The sequence below is a fragment of the Crinia signifera genome, chromosome 9 (genome assembly GCF_055691185.1).
Source record: "Crinia signifera chromosome 9, ASM5569118v1, whole genome shotgun sequence".
Lineage (NCBI taxonomy): Eukaryota > Metazoa > Chordata > Amphibia > Anura > Myobatrachidae > Crinia > Crinia signifera.
This window is the reverse complement of record NC_139225.1, coordinates 16952997-16976528: the sequence shown is the minus strand read 5'-3', so window position 1 is coordinate 16976528 and position 23532 is coordinate 16952997. Positions and strand designations below refer to the sequence as shown.

The following is a 23532-nucleotide window of genomic DNA, read 5'->3' as shown; positions in this document are numbered from 1 at the left end:
ATACGGCAGCCCCAAATCTGCCCGCAGCCCCCAATTCTGTGCAAATTCAGCCCAAGCAGGGTGCAAGATTCACAGCTAACTGGATGGAGCCTTAATGGTAAATTTATTAAGACTGGCTGTTGCCCTTAGCAACCAATCAGATTCGATCTTCTAGAAGGTGCCATATAAATAAGAAGCAGGATGGAATTGGTTGCTCTGGGCAACATCCCACCTTAGTAAATGTACCCCTTAGACCTCGGTGATGTGTTATGTGACGGAGGTTGGAGTCTGTGATAGGAGTCTGGGCACAGGGGCTGGCTGTCCGCTTGTGTTATACCCCCCCTGCTTTACATTAACCAGCACGCACAACACTTGAATCCCCCTATACAGGTGAGGAGCAGAGTTAGCCTTTTATTATATAGGATATACATTTACACACAGACACGTATATAAAACCAGTAGAGCAGTTTGCTGTTCACTCGTTCTCATTACTCTACAGCCGGTCAGTGCAATATATCCGTTACTCTCTCCTAGCTGCCATACTACAGCGAGTCTTTGGCACTGCAATCTGATCCGGACACATCTTCGGGGGTAATGCGAAATTGCACTGCACGTGACACCCAGACACCACAAACAGCGCATGTTTTCCAGACCTCCCAGCTGGAGCATTCATTGTAGACTGTCACATTATAAAGGATCCGGAGGTGCTGTTAATTATTCCAATTGTGACTCCGTGAGGAGACCTGGAAAACATGTACGGTTAGCGGTCTGAGGCCCTGATCTGAGAAATACAAACATGGGGGACTGGGTTTATGATCCTGCTGCTGAATTAAATAAAAGGTTAAAAATAAACCTGATATCCCTACAGTAACATGTAGCGTGAAAAGGGCGTGGGTGGTGGTTTGTGCGCTGTGGATGGTGGTGGAGGGTCACCACGCTGGGGAAGGTAGAGGGTTAGGGTGCTGGGGAGGGCAGTTGAGGGTTACCATGCTGGGGTGGGAGAGGGCTAGTGCAGTGGGAAGGTTGGGGGGAGAGTCACCAAGCTGGGGAGGTTTACAATCCTGTGGAAGGTTGGGAGAGGGCCACTGAGCAGGGGAGGGTTACCTCGCTGGGGAATGGTGGGGGAGGGTTACTGCGCTGAGAGGGGGGTGTGTGTGTGTGCTGGGGAGGGTTAGAGCGCTAGGGACTGGGAGGGAGGAGGAGAGCAGCATTGTCTTAGCGTGTTGGGAAAGGGTGGGGGAGGGTTGCCACACTTGAGAAGGGGGAGGGTTATCACGCTGGGAGGGTGGTTTTGGCTTAGCACGTTGAGGAGGATGGGGGAGGGTCAGCTTGCTGGGGAGGGCGGGGGTGGGTTGGGCTGTGGCGATGAAACTCCTTCTTTAGAGGATTCCTGGATGTCTGTAACGGAGGATTCTGCTGGATCAGGAGATACATTTGGTCTTGTAGATTCCTCTTCATCAGGGAGATGTTCCTGTGCTACATCTGTATATGGGAAAGAAGCAGCAATCATTCCATGTTCCCCAGTAACCTCCTACTACATTGCTGCCAGCAATAACAGAACCTCTGTGGTAGGGGGACGGGGGGGGGGGGGGGGGGGGGGGGGCAGGATGCCCCCACTATAAGCCTCAGAAATCTGGTCATGATGCTGGGGGAGGGGGGTCACTATCATTAGGTAAAGTACAGCTCTGAGGCTAGATGCCCCTACGCGCCTACTGCCCCCCTCCGCCAGCCAAAGCCGCCATCTTGTTCTGTAACTACAGATGCGCCGAACACACTCGTGTAGACTGCCATATTGTGTAATGGAACAGGGCCCAATGTACTTAGTATACAGAACACAAAGCAATGTATCCAGGTGAGAACGTCTGAGATGTGTATAAGATTTCCACTGGCTGGCGGGATGAAGGAAGTAGCTAAGAACTGACCTTGGAGTACTTGTGTGCTCTCCCGGGCACCGGGCCGCTCTGCAGACTCTCCGCCTCTGTCCCCCGCTCCTGGGGCATCCGTCTGGCTTCTCTTCCCCTCGTCCATCTCTCTAGGCTACAAGATATAACAACAACTACAAGTCCCAGCAGGTATAGCCAACCAGCATCTGAGACTTGTAGTTCTACCGCAGCTAGCGTGTCAGTCAGATACAGAACGGTTAGAATATTACTCACTGTATTATAGAGCTCTGTGCTTGGCCCAGAGCTCGGTGACAATCCAGTGGAGGATGGAGAATCTCTGCTCCCGGAGTCACATGTTCGCGCCTCGTCACAAGCCATGGAGCCTACGGATCACACAGAGACTGCTTCAGACCATATTGTCACATACATTGTTAATGTGTCTGTGCTGAAAGCTTTATTTACTGAACATAGTTCAAGCACGGAGGATGGTGGCAAGACTCTGCCACCACAGATGCAGCCATATTGGAAACTGAACAGGTAACCAAGGAGAAGCAGCCTACTGCGGCCAGTGACATCACTGAGGTACCACAATTAAAAATGGCTGCTTCTACTCTGTGAGGTAAAAACGGACAGGCTCTTTCTTTATTAAATATCTGTTTACAATTATCATTGACACCCGGGCATACAGAGAAGCAGCTACCACTGCTTTATTAATTAGTGCTGTGCGGAGGCAGGAAACCCCCCAGAACTACCTGCGATACGCAAAGCCATGTGACCTTACAAAGTGGTTTCATTCAGCCTACCAGATTCTTGCAGACAAGCTCACATGACCGGCCTGACCAATCGCTGCTGGGAGTGTCCTATATAATCCTGCACTGCTGGCATGTTCCATACCCTGAGCATTCTGAATAAACCTGTTGTCGTGGAATTTACCGCACATTGTGGTCCCCGCTGCTCTTCTTTTTGTCTCCCATTAGTAACGATGATACACAATCAGAGTGAGAAAGAGAAACCCCTCAGATCTCTTCCTGTACACCACTTACAGCATATAATTAGTGGTTTGAACACACAATATTTTTGGGGTGTCAGGATGTTCCTCAGATCTCATAGTAAAAGCACCAGTGTTTCTTTACTCAGCTGATGTAATAAGTAGGTAGTATTAATATAAGTTAGTTACAGATCTGAGCAACGTTTATTTTTGGTGACAAAATGGCTGCCTCCACTGTGGGTGTGCGTTTATATGTACCGCTACAGAAAGTTAGACTCAGGCTTAGAGATACTACACATTATTCCAACACAGCAAGCATCATGGACACCAAATACACAATAATACCGTCACTGCCACCCATCCTGGGGGTATAGTCACCTTCCGGTGTCTCCGGGGATTGATGTGTGTGGTAACGGAGCGCAGAATCGAGGTCATACGGGAAAAGCCCTTTGCAGCTGAGTTGTCCAGGAGCCCTCAGCTTTTGGTAGCGTTGTCCTTTGTCTGCTCTGTGATCTAAAAGTTAGAGCGTACACAGACATTAGCCCTCTACAGACACTGCTACAGGCTTATGGGTAATTCCATGTACAAATGGTTTTGATTAACTGAAATCTTTCTTAGTTCTAAAACGTACCGTAATAAATCCCGGAACTCAAAGTAGTTTACCCTAAAATAGTCTATGCAAAACTAAGAAACACACTGTTGCTGCAAATTGTTCAAGGGATATATCACCAGGGAAACACACTGTGCACTGAAATGGTAGCTTCCATGGCAACAGATGCTACTACGAAATACTAGTTACAGCCACCAGAATGCAACAGGGCAGCAACAGTGTGTTTCTTAGTTTGTAATGGGCAATTTTATGCAGTTCTATTGACTATCATTCATTCCAGCATAAGGATTTTAATTCTGCTAAATTATATAAATCCACATCAATGGAGCTTCCATATAATATTTCTATGAGACTTAAGGGGTAGATGGACGAAGCTGTAACAAGTGTGGAGAAGTGGGCAAGGGGAGGAGTTTCTCATGGCAACCAATCAGCTTTCAGGTGCATTCTATCTGACTATACGTAGCATCTGATTGGTTGCCATGGGCAACTTGTCCACTTACACATTTCTCCACTATTTATGCACATAAGTGCAGCATGATGTTCGTGTACGGAGATCAGGACAGATTGTGCCGCACTGTCTGGGAGGTTACTGGGAGGTGGCACAGACATGTTCCATCATATCCCCATTGGGATGTGTTCCCTCCCTACGTGATGCCTATCTCTGCGCAAATGCGCGGCAGCCACCAAAACAGGATCTGCGCATGCGCAGTACCGCGGACCATACTGCGCATGCGCCGGGACCCGATTAAGCCTCCGGGGGCTGCTGCAAAGGCAGCCCACTGAGGCTTGGCCAGCGCATGCGCAGTATGTATGAAGTTACTGGCCCCGTGCAGGGGACTCTGGAGTGTGTGCGGCCGGGGAACACGGCGGTGGATGGGAGGAGCCGGGGAGCATGGCTGGATGTGGACGGCAGCGGAAGGGGGGACCCGCATTGTGGCAGCCCCCCTCCTCTATGCTGGTAAGAGCCTCCACTGGACATATGCATGTGCTTTGAGTGGCGTACTACAGCACACTTTGCTGAGCATGTGCATTACAGTATAATATGAGATTGTAAATATCACCATGTTGGACTCATATGAATCAGTATTTTACCAGCAGTATCCCGGTCATTACGGATGAATAATTGCACACTGCATTCGCAAGTGATGACTATAAGTAGATGCCTGTATATAGATAGTTATGCCTGGGTTGCAAGGCGGGACCCTGAAACTATATACTAAACAAAGACAGTCCATGGCCCATTGATGACTTGGGGGTGTGTGTCTCTCAGACCAATGAAAGGAGATTTATTGTATACTAGTCATTTTCTATTGTATACAATACATAAATATCAGACATCAGAAAAGTATCCACACACACACACACACACACACACACACACACACACACACACACACACACACACTCTGTACAATGTCTTCTGCTTGACGACAGATAACCTGGGTAGTGTATGTATGAACATGTTAATTGTAAATCCCCATCTAGGTTATATCCATCTGCTGAAATGCTAGACTGTCAGTATAGTATCTATTTGCTGTAACTCCATCGAGATTGGTATAAGTTTTTGTTTGTTATAAATACTCGTATTGTAATTATCTATATTTGCTGTTATATCTTCTCTTTGTTGATTAAATCTGTTTTTGTGCCTAAGGCCACAATACAATAGAATATACAGTTGTATACTCTGGTATTACCCCTCAGAATCCGACCATTAATTGGGCTCTACCCAACCCGTGGAAGGATGGGGCCGATTCCCGTGTCCTCTGATCTGTACGCAGGGCCCCTGCCACCTCTTCAGACAATCTCATATACATGTATAATATTACCTGGCGGGTTTATTCTGCGGCCAGGTCTGGACAGGTCAATATACTTCTTCCACAGGTAATACTGGTTCCTGATGCTGTCCAAATCCACCTCCATGGTATTCAGGGCTGCAAACTGCTAAGAGACATAGGGGCCCATTTATCATTCTATATTTGCAGCTAAATCGGGGGTTCATCGCAAAAATTAAGTACCCCCCTCCCTGCTGTGATCCCTCTTGTACCGCTGCCGGACGCCTCCCCCATAGGTTTCTATGGGGTATGCGAAGCTGCCCCATGTATCAACATCAGGCAGCAGCGCATTGCATCCCTGGGCTACCGCCATTCTGAGATGGCATTAACCCATTGTAGCCTATGGGCTACACACTGCACTGATTGGCCGGTGATAAAAACCAGACACTTTATCACTTCACTGAGCTTAATAAATCTGCCCCTGAATACTAACAGCAGAGAAGTGATGTAACAATGGGGTAGATGTATGAAGCAGTGATAAGGGAGGAGAAGTGATAAAGTGCCTGGTACGTCATCACTAGCCAATCAGCTCCTGAATGTTAAGTTACAGGCTGGGTTTAAAAAAGGGACAGTCAGGAGCTGATTGGCTGCTGATAAAGTACCAGGCACCTTATCACTTCTCCTCCCTTATCACTGCTTCATACATCTACCCCAATGTAATACCCCTTTTACACCACCGAAAAATCCGGGTCAGCGGCGGGTCAGACCCGGATCTTCGGCGGTGTAAATCCCTAACGCCGTGTCCCTTTACGTGGGACTTCTACCCAGGTCCTGACCTGGGTAGAACACGGCTAGGACCTGGGTAGAGGGCGGTGTAAATGGGAACGCCGAGTCGGATGACCCGGCTCCCATTTACATGAAAGGGGAACGTCCAACCTGCGGACCGCAGCGTCCGCAGGTTGGACGGGTTGTCAGCCTGACACTGACAGCCGGCGCTGCTGTCTGCTATACTCTGCAGACAGCGGCGGCGGGGGAGGGAGGTGAACGGATGCCTGTGTGCGGCATCCATTCACCTCCTGTGCGACGGCGGGGGGAGTGTGCGCGGGGACTGGGGGCAGCCTAGCAGCTTACCTTAGTGCTGGGCTGCCCCCAGCAGCGTTCCGGGTACGGCGGCGGCGCGCTGTCATCTCCAAGCTCCGGGGGGGCGGGTGCGGGTCGGGCTGTCCGCCTGGTGTAAATGGCACTAAACGCCGGGTCGCACCCGGCTTGAACCTGGGTCTAAAAAAGCCGGGTGCGACCCTGCGTTTTGGTGTAAAAGGGGTATTACAAGGCTAAATAACAAAACTTCTCCTCTATTAGCCCCGCCCCCTACATTCACCACCAGGACAGGGACATTCCACTGTCTACGAGGGCATCACAAGGTAATGTAAGAGGTATTTGCGGATACATGGCTGGATCTAACCTGGTCATCCAGCCTGTACACCGGGCCTCCTGTGTGTGGTACAGCTGGGCTGTGCTGGCGCCTCGTCCTCGTATCATGTAGAACCACACGCCGGTTCTCCAGTAATGTGTTATCTAGAGCTGCAGAAGCCTGGGAATCCACGTCTGGCCAATGCTCATAGGGTCTTCTTCTGGTCTTTGTCATCACCTCAGGGTGGTCCCGTTTCTTTGTCATCACCTCAGGGTGGTCCCGTTTCTTTGACAACGCCTCGTTGTGGTCCTTCACAGAGCTGAAAAACAGGAGCGGTAAATTGAGGCCAGTATTAGCCTCTGAAGGTAGGCAATAAGCCAGTGATGGCTAACCTTGACACTCCAGCTGTTGTTGGACTACACATCCCAGCATGCCCTGCTACAGTTTTACCATTTGGCCATGCTAAAACTGATGCAGGGAATGCTGGGATGTGTAGTTCAACAACAGCTGGAGTGTCAAGGTTATCCATCACTGCTGTAAGCAAAGGTGTAACAAGCAATAACCTGGCCCCATAGCACAATGTAAGACGAGCGGTTTCTGCAATCATCGCCCATCAGACGCCCTCTGTATGTATCAAGGAGCAACAGCAAAATGGCGAACAGTGAGTCACACACAAGCACCCTACACGCAGCGCATCTGACCTTGCCGACATCCAGGTCGGAGTGTAAGCCGGCACAGGCGATAAGGAGGAGCCAAGCATCAGATTATGGGGGCACCCACCCGTCGGGGGTTTCTTCTTCCTCTGCGCTGGCTAAACAGAAAGCAAAACATACATTATAGCTTGTTGTCCATTACAAAGTAGGTATGGCCATCGTTACCTTTGCCATCGATGGCAAAAGTGCAACTGACCATCGATGGTGTATAAGTATGCAATGGATGACCATCAATGTTTTTACATATCGATGGTCATCCATTTGCTTTGAAAGATTGGCCTCTGGGCCAATCAAAATATGGGGGTGGGGCTTCACAGATGTTGGGGGCGGAGCTATGCTCTGTGTCCCGGCCTCTTGATGAAAAACAAAACTATTTCATTTTGGTGGCACATCTGGTTCTCCCCCATCGATGGCAAAACTATTCAACATCGGCCATAAACCATCGATGATTTCTAATAATGTGTGATCACTAACAGCAACGGTCTTACCAGAGCTGGGTTCCGGCTTTCCCCCTTCTCTCCGCCGGGCGTCTCTGCCAGAGTCAGGTGTTTAATCTGGAGCTTATGAGGTTTCTCGCTGTGAACCAAGAAGAGATATATAATTGGCGGTACACCGGATACTATGGCGCGATACCGGGTCTAGCGGAGGAACAGGAATATAAATAACCGACCATCGTTGATGTGCTGACATCGATCACTGTAAGATAAGGAATGATAGGCCTGATTCTGGTTAACTCGCTAAGGAGTGGAATTTTGCTGCTTAGCGAGCCAACCACGCGACCAAATGTCCGCCCCCGTGCGTACATTCCTGGCGCATTGTGAATGGATTCTTTCCATAAACATCCATTTGCTAGGGAGCGTACAGGGGTCAAGTCATGGCTGACCTAAACTTGCGGCGTCCGGGTCCGAGAAGGGGGCAGGCACTGAAGCCATGCAGCATCAGCTGCCCACCCCCAGAAGCCATCGGCCTACCCGCGTTCACATGGGAACGCCCTGCGTTTTCCTGGGCACACCCACCGTTTGTGTGGGTACGCCCAGGAAATGCTGGGTGTCCCCATGGGAACGCCCCCCCGCACGCCCCCATCCCATGCAAACGCCACGGCAACTTTGCAAGTCACCAACGGCGCCCGCGCAGCAGCCGTGCATATGCGCAGAGCTTAAACAATGGCCCCCGGTGCGAATACGTCTGGGAACGATCCGATCAGAATGACCCCCTAGTTCCAATGCCACTCACAAATACAAAGCTGTTCTGGGAAAATGCCTATTTACATAAACCAATGAGGCATTTGCTTTCTTCTAACACACTGTGAAACATGACAGGTAGAATCTGATAGGTTGGAATAGTACAACATGAGTGGGATGTCCAATCATGTTTAATATCAGGGGACACAGCACAAATGTTCTGCATTCCTATGTTCCTGGTTGTGTTTATGTGTCATAGCGCCCCCTGTTGTACAATGTGGCGATTCGTCTGTAGGGTTTCCACTTACAGTACCTGTCTTTTGTTGGAGGTTTCTGCTGGGAGTTAGGCACCCACACCATGGTCATGTGTCTGCTGATTCCATCTTTGAAGTACGGATCGACTACATCCACCTGAAAAGCAGGGGAAGTGTACACAGTGTGTTTCTGCCTTAAATTGGTCACTGAAGATCACTTCAATAAAAACCACCCAGGCCCTAGCATTCCACCCTCATGGTTTGGGTTCCCCAGGCCCTGGACATTCTTCCATCATGGTTTGGGTTCCCCAGGCCCTGGACATTCTACCATCATGGTTTCTGTACTCCAGACCATGGACATTCCACCCTCATGGTTTGGGTTCCCCAGGCCCTGGACATTCTACCATCATGGTTTCAGTACTCAAACCCTGGACATTCTATCATAATGGTTTCAGTACTCAGACCCTGGACATTCTACCATCATGGTTTCAGTACTCAGACCCTGGACATTCTACCATCATGGTTTCAGTACTCCAGACCCTGGACATTCTACCATCATGGTTTCAGTACTCAGACCCTGGACATTCTATCACAATGGTTTCAGTACTCCAGACCCTGGACAATCTATCACAATGGTTTCAGTACTCCAGACCCTGGACATTCTATCACAATGGTTTCAGTACTCCAGACCCTGGACAATCTATCACAATGGTTTCAGTACTCCAGACCCTGGACAATCTATCATAATGGTTTTAGTACTCCAGACCCTGGACATTCTATCACAATGGTTTCAGTACTCCAGACCCTGGACATTACACCATCATGGTTTGGGTTCCCCATATCTTGGACATTACACCCTCAAGGTTTCAGTAATCCAAACCACGGACATTCCACCATCATGGCTTGGGTTCCCCAGGCAGGGCATTCTACCATCATGGTTTGGGTTCCCCAGACATTCCACAATCATGATTTGGGTTGACCAGACCCCCGACATTCCACCATCATGGTTTGGGTTCCCTAGGCCCTGGGCATTCCACCATCAAGGGTTGGGTTCCCCAGATCTTGGACATTCCACCCTCATTGTTTCAGTACTCCAGACCCGAACATTCCACCATCATGGTGTGGGTTCTCCAGACCCTGGGCATTCCACCATCATGGTTTGGGGTCCCCAGATCTTGGACATCCCACCCTCATGGTTTGGTAGAGAGTAGCGGCCTTCTAGGAGCCAAGGTGAGTGGGATGACCACTCATGTTTAATATCAGGGGACACAGCACAATATTGTATAGACAAAGCTTTAGATGTATAGCCCCCCATCCCCGCCTCTCACCTGCTTAGTCTTCCATTGAGAGGAGGCGTAAGATTCCGGGCTTCTAGATGGCCCTCTGATCGCCCTGAGCGAATTCATACCTGGGAATAGCACTTTGTCCATACTGAGAACACAAACAGAGGATTGCGCTGATGGTGGAGTTACACTTATGTCTGCCATTGCTATCATACCAACATGACAAATCTTTCTACCTTAGTGCCCTGTCAAGCTACAAAAACACAGAATGTACAGCCACGGGCAGATCCAGAAATAAAAAAAATACACTGGGGACATATTTCCAAATAGATGGCCTATCAAATTGCTGTATAGATACATTGGGGGATGTTGGAGCTGTAACAGGATTGCATGTGCTGGGGAGGAGCTGCGAGATATAAAGGGGCTTATCTACAACTTAAAAACGAGTTATATACAATTCCCACACCTACCTGCAGGTGGCAGCACTGTTGTTCAGGGTGTACTGTCTAGGACCAGAGACTGCGCTGAATTTCAGTATGGAGGACACTTGGAAGTGATGAAGCTCATTTTCATTTGGTGGCATTTGGCAACTTGGCAAAGTGGTTACACTCAGGAACGGGAGTCCTGTTGGAGATATGAACAGTTAATTAAATTGGCTGTAGAAACATGACCACGGTACAGATCAGATGACCACAGATCGGTTAGGAAAGACTGGAAACATGGATTACAGTACAGCACACATTGGTTTTGATTGATACTTCAGAGGGCAATCAATACTACGCAATAAGATTGTATAGAATTCAATCTGGATGAAAGGTTAAAGGGCATATTCTGCGCCATTATAGAGCAAAGCGTGAGTGAGTGAGGGTGTATTGCCGCACTTACCGGGGATTTCAGTTCACATGCACCTGAGGTAAGTAACACTTTCTCCCCTTACTGCAGTAATCGTGATAAGGCATCGCTTCTGCCATAAAACCTATACTCTATCGCTTAATGCATGTTATCCCCGGGCTTACCGTGCCAGGAAATGGGATTACTGTGTGAGGAAATGGGCATACTGCTCCAGGTAACTGGCTTACTGTGCCAAGAAATGGAAATCCCACTCCAGGAAATGGGATTACTGTGTGAGGAAATGGGCATCCCGCTCCAGGTAACTGGCTTACTGTGCAAGCAAGTGGCCTAACCATGCCAGGAAATGGGCATACTGCTCCAGGAAATGGGAATACCGCTCTGGAAATGGGAATACTGTTCCAGGAAATGGGAATACCGCTCCAGGAAATGGGAATACCGCTCCAGGAAATGGGCATACTGCTCCAGGAAATGGGAATACCGCTCCTGGAAATGGGAATACTGCTCCAGGAAATGGGAATACCGCTCCTGGAAATGGGAATACTGCTCCAGGAAATGGGAATACCGCTCCTGGAAATGGGAATACTGCTCCAGGAAATGGGCTAACCGTGGCAGGAAATGGGCATCCCGTTCCTGGAAATGGGCTAACCATGGCAGAAAATGGGTATCCCAGTCCAGGCAATGGGCATACTGCTCCAGGAAATGGGTTAACCATTTTTTTTTATTCACAAGCCAGACACTGTTTGATTGACAGGAAGCCGGCGTTTGGGCATGGTAACCGGGCATTTACTTGGAGTGTCTGAGGCTGCCACCATGATCGTTTTATTTGGTAATCGGCATTCAGTTAAGGACAACTATGTCAGGTTAATTTGTACAACGCACCTCCATCTTGTGAGGGTAATCTGGCGACAGACCCGAGCGGCCTGTAACGCGGGTTACCCTGCTCTATCCTCCGGAAGGACACCCAGCACTGCGGATGCGGACATAGTGGCCTCTTACACATGGTCTCATCCAGTTCGCTGACCGCCGCCATCCCATCCTGTGAGCGTGAGACCACGTTATAGTCCTCCGCTCCACATGAATTATCTGAAAGGAGGACAAATCAAGCATATGTGCAGCCAGTATTTTGTCTATGATTCTCCGCCACATAAGCAACATACACTATCACCATCTTCAGTGTTTAATTCTCCATTCGCATGCTTTTCTTCTTTACTTATTTTTATTTATTTATTAACGGTGTCTTATATAGCGCAGCATATTCCATTGCGCTTTACAATAGGAGACAGTGATTCAACAAATTGGGAATTTACAGACAGTCAACGGTATGAGGGCCCTGCTCGCAAGCTTACAATTTTCACACAGGAATCAGGCCCAATACGCAAAGTTACACATTTCTGTCCGTTAATGTAAAAGTATATATAGGATTTGGAAGTGGACATGACTATACTGAGACCAGCTACAGGTTTGGAAAGAGGAGGTAGGTATTTACCCCTGCAGAGAGCAACATGTGGTGTGGTTCTGGACACTCAGTCACCAATCACAGGATGCCATCTAGGCAGTAAATGACTCATCCTCCACATGCCACATCCACCACCTGCACCTGCCTCATCCACCGCCTGCACCCACACCTGCCTCATCCACCGCCTGCACCTGCCTCATCCACCGCGACCATGGTAACCAGCATAAAAGCCATTACTGTGTGGAAAACAACCATCATCTGTGTTGTGAGAGGCCTTTACACAGCCAGCACTGAGAGCCGGGTGCTATGCACACCCAGCGCTGACCATTAATGATGGCCTGAAGGCTGCTATACGGCAAGTAATGATCATGTTCTATACCACCTGCACATACACCATATCCCTGCACCTTATGTACTAACAGACTTACCAGACCCATGGTGTTACCACCATACACCCCCACCCGGCACATGGTGTTACCCCCATACACCCCCACCCGGCCCATGGTGTTACCCCCATGCACCCCCACCCGGCCCATGGTGTTACCCCCATGCACCCCCACCCGGCCCATGGTGTTACCCCATACACCCCCACCCGGCACATGGTGTTACCCCCATACACCCCCACCCGGCCCATGGTGTTACCCCCATGCACCCCCACCCGGCCCATGGTGTTACCCCCACCCGGCCCATGGTGTTACCCCATACACCACCAGATAATCCCACCCCCCTCCCCCCCTCACATCCCATAGGCCATAACACAGGGACACTCCTGCTCCCACTGACTGCATGCACCACATGGCCTCCTCCAACAGTCACACAAGAACCACAAGTCCCAGCATGTCAGGGACTAACCTCAGAGTGTCTCTCCCGGGCACAGACAGCACAGCATCCCCCCACCCCCCAACATGGGAACTTGAGAGATAAAAGTTTATAACTACGAACCCCTCACCCAGCCTTGGTTTCCATGACAGCATAAGGACGCTGCCCGGCCCCCTCCCTACCTCCGCCTAATCACTGCAGCCGCCCCGCCTCAGGGGGAGGAGATTCCCCGTCCTGCTGTGGCTGTCAGGTCTTCCCTGACTTAAGATGGTGGGATGCGAGCCTGGGGCATGCGCATTGGGATCAGGAGGGAGAGCGAAAACAAGATGGCCGCGGTCGGTGGAACGCAAGTTGTCTGTGCACGCTAGGGGGCGGCATTGGGTCAGAAGTAGGAGTGTTCTGTGCTCGAGGAAGTTGGGACTGCATGGGTCCTGGCGGGAACTGATTGAGACGAGCAACAGCGGCTGAAGCGGAGGCGGGTATGATGATCAGCGTCCCTCCACTCCCACATGCAGAGTGGGACTACAGGTCCCAGCATGCCCTGACTCAGAGCCCTGTTGTTTCTTCCCATACTGTAGCTCAGGTATTGGGAACCTTTGGCCCTCCAGCTGTTATTGAACTACACATTCCAGCATGCCCTGCTGCAACAGTTTTAGCATGGTCAATGAGGAAAACTGTAGCAGGGCATGCTGGGATGTGTAGTTTAACAACAGCTGGAGGGCCAAAGGTTTCCCATCCCTGCCATAGCTGATGTTAGCTCACTATAGACTCTCTTCCCCAGGTGTTAGGATCCCCTATGTCATTACCTTGAGTCATTTCCCCCTAATGGGTGTATTTATGTAGCACCGGCGCTATCCCTGGTAATGGTGCGGCCCTGTTGTGGCTGCGCAGGTCTTAGCTGGGCTGTTTAGTCGTTTGGGTCTCCGCGGGCTGCGTCATCCATTTCTAAAGCATTGCCGTGCCACCGACTTCATATACCCCCCTATTGCTGGGTACAGCTGTTGCCATTTTTCCGGCACTTGTTAAATTGCGTAGGACCTGGCGATACGTTAATCTGCGAACATACGGGGTACATAAGCTAAATCAGAGATTACAATGTCATGTACCTGTTACCAAGCAGGGGTGTACCCCATACCATAATCTCCGATTTATCTTCTGGTCGCAGATTACCGTATCCCCATAGCGGCCTTTGTCAGATTACCGTATCCCCCAAATACCCCCTATATAAGCTATGGTCGCCATGCAGCTGGTGTGATTCATATTCACAGGGCTGGCACGGTGACCCCACCATGTGCGTTACCGCAATTTATCTACGTGTTTATACCTGGGAATATTACTAGACCATATACAGCTTTTCTTATGTAAATCCCCCATGGTGCAGATGGATCAGTGTGGTCCCGGGTTGGGTGACGGTGGCGAATGACTGATCTGTTTATACTCTGGTGATGCCTGGAACGTTCAACTCTAAATGATCACATTCTCACTTTATTTTATTTAGCTGTTGCTGACTGAGATGGCCGAGCGACCAGAGGACCTGAATCTGCCCAATGCCGTCATCACGCGCATCATTAAGGAAGCGGTAAGAACTCTTCTTGCTATATTATCACTATATATTACTATATAGTGTGGGCTATATGTTGTTACTCATCAGTGCAGTCACAGACATCTAAACGATTCCTTACTAGCTGTAGGCTGTTCCCGGTGCGGACTGTATGGGTTGGGATCAGTGGGTGTACAGCAAGTTGGTCGACATGGGGTTAGGTCGACAGGCCAATAGGTTGACACAAGCATTAGGTCGACATGGGGTTTTTCACTATTTTTTTATTTTTTTTAGTCGACATGGACACCGTATCAGTTCACCACTTCGCTCTAGGGATGGCCATCGTTGCCATTGCCATCACTGGTTGCCATCGATAGCAATTCTGCAACTGGCCATCGATAGTGCTTAACTATGCAATAAATGACCATCAATATTTTGACATATCTATGGTCATCCATTGTGTTTGATTGATTGGCCTGTGGGCCAATCAAAACACGGGGGCGGGTCTTCATGGGGGAGGAGCTATGCTCTGTGTCTCTGCACTTTGGGAGAAAAAAAAGCAAAACATTGTTTTGCTATTCCATCGATGGAGGGAAACCATCTGGTTTCCCCTATCGATGGCAAAAGTATTTGACATCGGCCTCGAACCATCGATGATTTTGCATCCCCGATGGTCGATGGCCATCCCTACTTCGCTCGCAATGCTTCGGGCTCGCTGCGCTCGGCACACTATTTTATTCTCCCGCCACTCCCTAGTGGATGGTAGGGCATGAAATACCGCCTGTCGGCACATGTCGGCTCAAAAAAACTGAAAACCCCCATGCCGACCTGTTGACCTAATGCTTATTTGACCTAACGATTGTCGATCAACTTGCTGTAGACCCAATGACCGTATCCCAACTGTACTGGCCAGCGGCAATGTCAGTAAGTCAGAAGCCTGAAGGAGAGCAGAGCAGGAATGCTATGAAGCTGATATTCGCCGCCACAGTTCCCATCCTGTAGTGTGGGGTTGGGTCAGCTACACGATGGGTGGCACATTTACTGTAGCCTATAAATGCACAATGTGACGTATCTGAGGATCTTCCCTGTGTCTCTCTCATCAGCTTCCAGAGGGCGTTAACATTTCCAAGGAAGCGCGCAGTGCAATCTCGCGGGCAGCCAGTGTCTTCGTGTTGTACGCCACATCCTGGTACGTGTTCGCTGTATGGAGTATCGGATGGTTATTTTGTGTTTTGTTTTTATCTATGTAAATCCATCACCATTTCTTCATCGGTAAGGAAAAAGGGTCCTGACTACTTTATTTGTCCATCACCTCCCTAACTCCCTATGAGATCACAGCCCTGCGCACACAGACTACGTCTTCCCCTTACTCGCCATTTACGGCTTCCCTCCCTTTCAGTACAGGTGTGATGATATAGTATATGGACTATATTATTTTATGACAGGCATGTCCAAACTATGGCCCTCCCGCTGTTGTAAAAATACAAGTCCCATCATGCCTTGCCACATTTTTGCTGTTAGGGAATACTAAAACTATGGAAAGGCATGCTGGGATGTGTAGTTTCACAACAGCTGAAGGAGCATAGTTTGGACATGCCTGTTTTATGGGGTGTGGTATGATGCTCCGACAAGTGGAATCCCGACTGCCGGTGCTCCGACGGTGGTGAGCGCAAACAAAACCACTTGCAGGCTTGGTGGCTCGCTACAGGTCCTATTCTTCCTCTATGGGGGTCGTGGACCCCCACAAGGGAGAATAGCCCCTGTGAGTCGGGATCCCCCCTGTTGGAGCACAGGCAGTTGGGATTCCAATGTCTGAATACTGACTGTCAGAGCGTCATCCAGCACCCGTTTTATGATATGTGCCATGTAGACTAGTGTAGGCTGCACTATAAACGTCATAAAGATACAATGTCATGTGCATGTATTGATGATAAAACATCCTACTCTCATTAGCGTACATGAGATGCTGTCAGTATACTGGCCAATAAGATACCTACAGTCAGTCGATGGGCAGTGTATCTTCTCCGCCAGAATACCGACGATCTCGGGGTTAGACTGTGGGAAGGGTGAAAATAACTTATCGGTATTCTGACCCCTCGGATTCCGCTGCTGGTCTTCTGGCTCTTATGGTCCCCACAGCCGGTATTTGGTACCCAGCCCAGGAACATATCGCCATGCTGTGCGCTAATTGCCCGTTAAGTTACTTTTTTTTTTTTTTTAGTGCTAATAATTTTGCAATGAAGGGGAAGAGGAAGACTCTGAACGTGACGGATGTGATGTCAGCAGTGGAGGAGATGGAGTTTCAGCGGTTCCTGACGCCACTGAAAGAGTCCCTGGAGGGTGAGTACTCCCAAACCCAAGATCCAGTACATGGCCATTGTCCCCGAACTTTAACCGTTCCTCGCTGTCATGCGTTGTGCTCTCACACCCTGATACGGGAGATGATAGCAGGGATATTTGCGCTAGCCAAAGGTGCTTGCCCCAAAAAGGGCGTGGTCTGGCTGTAGTTGTGGGTAACATCTGGTTGCTTCAGCCACATGGGAAAATGGTTTTCATGTTTTTCTGTCCCGCAGTTTACAGACGGGACCTGAAGGGGAAGAAAGAAGCCACAGAGTTAAAGAAGAAGGACAAGAAAACGGACGGCACAGACCCGGACAGGAGTCGGGAAGAAGAGGTAGAGGAAGAAGAGGAAAAAATGGATGAGGATGAAGCTGTGGAAGAGGAGGAGGTGGAGAACTGAACGGTATAATCGCCTGGTGTGCCGGACATTTGGGGCACGTTGGCATGACTGTTAGCTTAGTGCCACCAGGAAGGGGTCTGGGCAGCCACCTCACGCCTAGTCCACCTTCTCCATAGCTGGTCAGGGGCCACTGCTGAGGACTGATTCATGGCTGGAGAAATGTTCTCCTGCAGACGAGGTGTCGGAAGCTAGCCACTGGCACCTGTACAAGTTTTGCTTTTTGTTAATAAACTGGGAGTATATGTTCTTTTCTATTTAAAGCCTCCTGGATCTTTTATGCTCTTTAATGATTTAATTTCTGCTGACACCCCCTCTGAATGGTGGTGGAGATGCTTCGCGGAAACGCTTCGTACTGCAATAAGCGCCAGGCTCTGCCGTCAGACACCTTAGTGGCAGAGTGCAGATAATTCATTGTAAGGGGTAATGAGATCTGATTTGTCAGAGGTGCAGGACTTCGGGCGAGAATGCCCATATATTTGAAGTGCCAATCATTAACGAGGCTAAACCAGGTTGCACCCTATTACATTTACCCCTAAGGGGTATGTTCTGTTAACCCCTTCACGACAATTGACGTATATATACGTCATGGTCGGGAAGTACTTCCCGACCGTTGACGTATATATACGTCATGGCTTCAAACTGTCACTGCGTCTAGAGACGCAGTGACAGTTAGGTGATGTCTGCTGTCCCTGACAGCAGACATCCCCCCTCGCCGCCCGGGGGGGGCAGGGATGCCCCCACCGGACGGCGATCGCTGTGATTGGCTGTTCAAATCTGAACAGTCAATCACAGCGTTTCCTGTGTTACCGGCGGCTAAGCCGCTCGGTAACACAGAAAACGGTGGTGATCGGTGCAGCACCGATCACCACCGAGCGGCAGCACCCCCCTCCCACCCGCCGGGCACTCACCCGGCAGCAGCAGCAGCTCCCCCGGCTCCAACGCTACGTCCGGAGCGCACGCTGCGCTCCCCTCCTCCCCCCTCCCCCCCGCAGCAGCAGCATCATGCTGCTGCTGAAAAAGTTAAAAATAAAATAAAATAAAAATATATGGGCAAATGTGTGTATATATATATATATATATATATATATACACACACACATATATATATATATATATGTGTGTGTGTATATATATGTATATATATGTGTATATATATATATATATATATACACATATATATATATATATGTGTGTGTGTGTGTGTGTGTGTGTGTGTGTGTGTGTGCGTATACCCCAACGATCGCCAGCCCCCCCCCCTCCCACCCGGCAGCCCCCCTCCCTCCCACCCACCCGGCTGCCGCAGCGCCAGCACCCCTCCCACCCCCCCGCCAGCCGCAGCGCCAGCCCCCCTCCCAAAGCTGGTGACCAAAATGGGGTCACTTGTGGGGGGGTTCCACTGTATTGGTGCTTCGGGGGTCTTGCTAATGCGACATAGCACCCACCATTCATTCCGCCACCAAAAATCACTCCTTCCCTTCTGAGTCCTGCCATGCACCCAACTGGTATTTTTTGGTCACATGTGAGGCATTGCCGTACCCGGGAGAAATTGGGGCACAGATTTTGGGGTGCTTTGTCTCCTTCATTCCTTGTGAAAATTAAAAATTTTGAGCCAGAACTGCATTTTTGTGTAAAAAATTAAATTTTTTTACACAAAAATGCAGATCTGGCTCAAAATTTTTCATTTTCACAAGGAATGAAGGAGACAAAGCACCCCAAAATCTGTGCCCCAATTTCTCCCGGGTACGGCAATGCCTCACATGTGACCAAAAAATACCAGTTGGGTGCATGGCAGGACTCAGAAGGGAAGGAGTGATTTTTGGATTTTGCAGCACAGATTCTGGTTGAATGACCCCCGAAACACCCATACAGTGGAACCCCCCCACAAGTGACCCCATTTTGCAAACTACACCCCTCAGGGAATTCATCTAGGGGTATAGAGTACATTTCAAACCCCCCGGGGTTTCACCAATTTTGATACAACTGAGCTGTGAAAATGAAAAATTATTTTTTTTCATTTTCACTGCCCAGTTGTACCACAATTGGTGAAACCCCTGGGGGTTTGAAATGTACACTATACCCCTAGATGAATTCCCTGAGGGGTGTAGTTTGCAAAATGGGGTCACTTGTGGGGGGGTTCCTAACTTTTAGCATCTTATGGTGCCTAGAAACCTACATGGTGCCTAAAAAATAATCTCATAAAAAGGAGGCTCCAAAATCAAGTAGGTGCTCCTTCTATTATGAAGCCTGTGGTTTGGTCACCGTGCACACTAGGGCCACATATAGGATATTTATGAAAACCAAAGAATTGGGGGAATCAATTTTTAGTCACATTTCTCTAGTAAAATCTACTGTGTTCCTTAGAAAAATGTATTAAAATTGCAAATCTGCAAAAAAAAAGAAATTTTGAAATTTCACCTACACTTTGTTTTAATTCCTGTGAAACACCTAAAGGGTTAACAAACTTCCAAAATGCTGTTTTGAATACTGTGAGGGGTGCAGTTTTTGAAATGGCATCATTTATGGGGGTGTCTCACATACAAGTCCCTCAAAGTCACATCAGAACTGAACTGGTCCCTAAAAAAATCAGTGTTTGAAATTTTCTTGAAAATTTGAGAATTTGCTAGTCATATTTGAAGCCTCCTAGTGTCCAAAAAAATGAAAAGGGGGTGGAAATAATGATTGCAACATAAAGTAGACATATGGTCTTTGTTAGTTATTAACTATTTTGAGTGGTATGATTATTTGTCTCACAAGCAGAAAATGTGACATTTTGCATATTGCTAAATTTTCCATTTTTTCACGATATTTTGGTATTTTTCACAAAAAAACACAGACTGTATCGACCCAAATTTACCACTAACTTGAAGTACAATGTGTCACGAGAAAACAATCTCAAAATCACTGGGATAAGTAAAAGCAAAAAAAAGTTATCCCCACTTAAGTGAGACATGTCAGATTTGAAAAAAAGGGCTCTGTCATGAAGGCACAAACTGGCTCTGTCATGAAGGGGTTAAAGTCGGATCTGGATGCGACAATACCTATTCAATTGTGCAGCCGAATCCGAACGTTGCATTTGGCTGCTGCTCACCCGGCCTGGGACCGGGTGACCAGCAGCAGCCCCACCGCTGCTGCCTCATCTCCTCAATCCAAAGTTGTATTGACATTGTTGGAAATTCTCCAAAACCTGTCGACTTTGGCCCTGTTTCTGACAAAAGCACCTGGATTGGCAGCTATTCTGCCAATCCACGTGTTTTCTGACTGTCCGGATCGTTCTGACTTGTCGTAAAAAGGTCGAATAGGCTTTGACTAAAAAAAAAAAAAAGTCGGAATCTGACGTTTTCCGACAAACGTCAGTTCGACTCTAATTGAATAGGCCCCCAGTGTTCTATGTAGCTTTACTAGACAGGTTGGCACATTCACCCGTTAGTGCTGCTTTTTAGATTTCATGCGCTTTTGTGTTACTATTGTATTGCACTAATGTAATGAACGTCTACATATTTTATCTTCGATTGTAAATGAAGGAGCAGAAAATGGCTTTCAGGCTGCAGACCGTCAGCTGATTGTGCAATTTAAATCTAACGTGACATTTGGGGTTATTCAGTTAGCTTCATGGTTTACCCTGCGGCTAAGATCTCAAGGAAAGGTTATTCAATTAAATAGCTTTTCTGTGACTAAACCCACTGATTCCATGTACACCGTACAATCAATGTATTTTCTGCGCACATGAACCCCTGAGTTTTCTGCGTTGTTCAGTCCACCATCAGGGATTCACGTGTGGGGTAATCTCCACTGATTGAATATGTCTGAAATTGCATAGACGTTTAGATATACAAGTTTTACTACAGTATGTACACCAGGCATGATTCTGTGCTGTCTTTCTGCATATAGGCTATGAGAAATTCAGTTATGCGTGATGCAATGATCATCTATACATACTATACATTACCCCTAATTGAATCACTTTTATATTTTTCTTCTGGATGTGGTCACAGTCCTGCTCTCACGCCCTATCCTGTTGCACACATATATTACACAGCGCTGCACAGAGAATATTTGTCCATTCACATCCCCAGTGGAGCCTACACTCTATATTCCCTACCACATGTAAACGCACACATTCACGCAAGGGTTCATTTCCTTTGTTGGGAGCCAATTAACCTACCAGTATATTGTGGGAGGAAACTGGAGTACCTGGAGGAAACCCACGCAAGGATGGGGAGAAGGTACAAACTCCACACAGGTAGGGATCAAACTCTAACTCAGTCCTGTGAGGTAGTAACTAAAGGGGTATAAGGGGGGGGGGGAGTTACTAATGAGCAAGGTAATAAAAGCACAAGGGCAAATGTTCTGTGGAGATTAATAAGCATCTAGTGAAATGCTGGACAATAACTGTTTCTGGGGGGTCATGCATCATGTGACCTCTGCAGCCATCACAGTCCGTAAGTGGCCCACCCTACCTTATAGCGGTACCTTCTGTGTTCTCGTCAACGGCTTCCACCCCAGTGTAACCAGCTACTGCTGCTGAATGATTACTGCGGCTTGTTCTTGTGGTCATGTATTTATAATATTGTTACCTGTGTACCAAACTGACTCGTCCAATTACTCGTTTCGCTTAATTAAACACATTCCACTTCTGCTTTTCCCTTCTTTCTAGTGAACAGAAAATTATTACAGATTTCTCCAGCGGTAACTTTAAATTCTCTCTGCGTTCAGGCATGTGAGATAAAACAGGATGAAATACATGTTGTGGTCATATGACCAAAATCTCCTAATCTGATTTGACAGCTCAGTCAGGTGTGGGGAATGGGAACCCTCTGGCTGAGATGTTTACACCCGATTGGCTGGACACAATCCGTGTGATGCGGGTACGTTGCACCAGGACTTGTCAGCACATTCCTGGGGTGTTATCCCCTCATGCGTTCTGCCCGGTTATGTTTTGGCAGTAGAGCGGAATCTATAAGCAGGTGTTCTCGCTCGGAGATGTACACCTGCAGGTATGTTACCTGGAAATACAAAAACACAGATGGAGATTTACAGCGCTCATGAGCGAGATAGCGCAGCCTGTAATGGAGAATAGGACAGATGTATTATGCCTGGAGAATAGTTATAAAGCGCCAGCCAATAAACTGTTTGAAAATGACAGTTAAGCTGGGGACACATCTATACAATTCTTTCGAGCATTCAATCAACCATACACATGATCGACCGTACACACCTATACAATTTTACTTGCGACGTTCAATCTACTCCCGTCCAAACAATTGCAAGAAAAAGATTGTACCACTGTACACACTCTCGATTGTCATTGAATGATGGTTAACACCCCTGCTGCACAGGTACTTGTAGTGCCACCTGTACGGCAAACCGCTATAAAGATAAGGTGCGTGTCTACATGTAGTCAGCTGGTCGGATGACTAGGGACAGGTGTACGGCAACCCGCTATAAAGATGGGGTGCGCGTCTACATGAAGTCAGGCAGTAGGGTGACTGGGAACAGTTGTACGGCAACCCGCTATAAAGATGGGGTGCGCGTCTACATGTTGTCAGGCAGTAGGGTGACTAGGGACAGGTGTACGGCAAACCGCTATAAAGATGGGGTGCGCGTCTACATGTAGTCAGGCAGTAGGGTGACTAGGGACAGGTGTACGGCAACCCGCTATAAAGATGGGGTGCGCGTCTACATGTAGTCAGGCAGTAGGGTGACTAGGGACAGGTGTACGGCAAACCGCTATAAAGATGGGGTGCGCGTCTACATGTAGACAGGCAGTAGGGTGACTAGGGACAGGTGTAGAGCAAACCGCTATAAAGATGGGGTGTGCGTCTACATGTAGACAGGCAGTAGGGTGACTAGGGACAGGTGTAGGGCAAACCGCTATAAAGATGGGGTGCGCGTCTACATGTAGACAGGTGGCCGGGTGACTAGGGATAGACATACGGCAAACCGCTATAAGGATGGGGTGCGTGTCTACATGTAGACAGCCGGTGGGGTGACTAGGGACAGACGTACGGCAAACCACTATAAGGATGGGGTGCGCATCTACATGTAGACAGG

At 48.5% G+C, this 23532-nt stretch overlaps 2 protein-coding genes across 7 annotated transcripts; one reads left to right on the top strand and one right to left on the bottom strand.

The window, feature by feature from the left end:
• Positions 1-370: 370 nt before the first annotated feature.
• Positions 371-13536, bottom strand: C9H9orf43 (chromosome 9 C9orf43 homolog). 5 transcript variants are annotated; one of them, XM_083161195.1, is made up of 13 exons: positions 13332-13536; positions 11806-12009; positions 10545-10698; positions 10120-10222; positions 8851-8948; positions 7845-7932; positions 7345-7454; positions 6695-6962; positions 5287-5398; positions 3229-3363; positions 2136-2245; positions 1902-2016; positions 371-1461 (listed from the first exon to the last, which is right to left on the bottom strand). In XM_083161195.1, the coding sequence occupies exons 1-13, from the start codon at positions 13354-13356 to the stop codon at positions 1304-1306; spliced, it is 1680 nt and encodes a 559-aa protein (XP_083017321.1). In that variant the 5' UTR covers positions 13357-13536; the 3' UTR covers positions 371-1303. The 5 variants fall into 5 exon arrangements, with proteins under 5 accessions (XP_083017321.1, XP_083017320.1, XP_083017323.1 ...); XM_083161194.1 differs by having other exon boundaries at positions 5287-5401; positions 13332-13535; XM_083161197.1 differs by having other exon boundaries at positions 5287-5401; positions 13325-13532.
• On the top strand, positions 13505-17735 carry POLE3 (DNA polymerase epsilon 3, accessory subunit). Of its 2 annotated transcripts, none has more exons than XM_083161199.1 (5): positions 13505-13680; positions 14700-14780; positions 15845-15930; positions 16963-17081; positions 17315-17735. In XM_083161199.1, the coding sequence occupies exons 2-5, from the start codon at positions 14715-14717 to the stop codon at positions 17479-17481; spliced, it is 438 nt and encodes a 145-aa protein (XP_083017325.1). In that variant the 5' UTR covers positions 13505-13680; positions 14700-14714; the 3' UTR covers positions 17482-17735. The 2 variants fall into 2 exon arrangements, with proteins under 2 accessions (XP_083017325.1, XP_083017326.1); XM_083161200.1 differs by lacking the exon at positions 13505-13680 and adding an exon at positions 13711-13729.
• The last annotated feature ends 5797 nt before the right edge of the window (positions 17736-23532 follow it).

Bases quoted from the DNA above. Each gene is read 5' to 3' on its own strand.
- C9H9orf43 (XM_083161194.1), bottom strand. From the start codon at position 13,356: ATGCTGTCATGGAAACCAAGGCTGG. The intron at 10,223-10,544 runs GTAGGTGTGGGA...TTGTGTTCTCAG, and splicing joins AACAGTGCTGCCACCTGCAG to TATGGACAAAGTGCTATTCC. The intron at 8,949-10,119 runs GTGAGAGGCGGG...CCTGCTTTTCAG, and splicing joins CTCAATGGAAGACTAAGCAG to GTGGATGTAGTCGATCCGTA.
- POLE3 (XM_083161199.1), top strand. From the start codon at position 14,715: ATGGCCGAGCGACCAGAGGACCTGAATCTGCCCAATGCCGTCATCACG. The intron at 14,781-15,844 runs GTAAGAACTCTT...CTCTCTCATCAG, and splicing joins CGCGCATCATTAAGGAAGCG to CTTCCAGAGGGCGTTAACAT. The intron at 15,931-16,962 runs GTACGTGTTCGC...TTTTTTTTTTAG, and splicing joins GTGTTGTACGCCACATCCTG to TGCTAATAATTTTGCAATGA.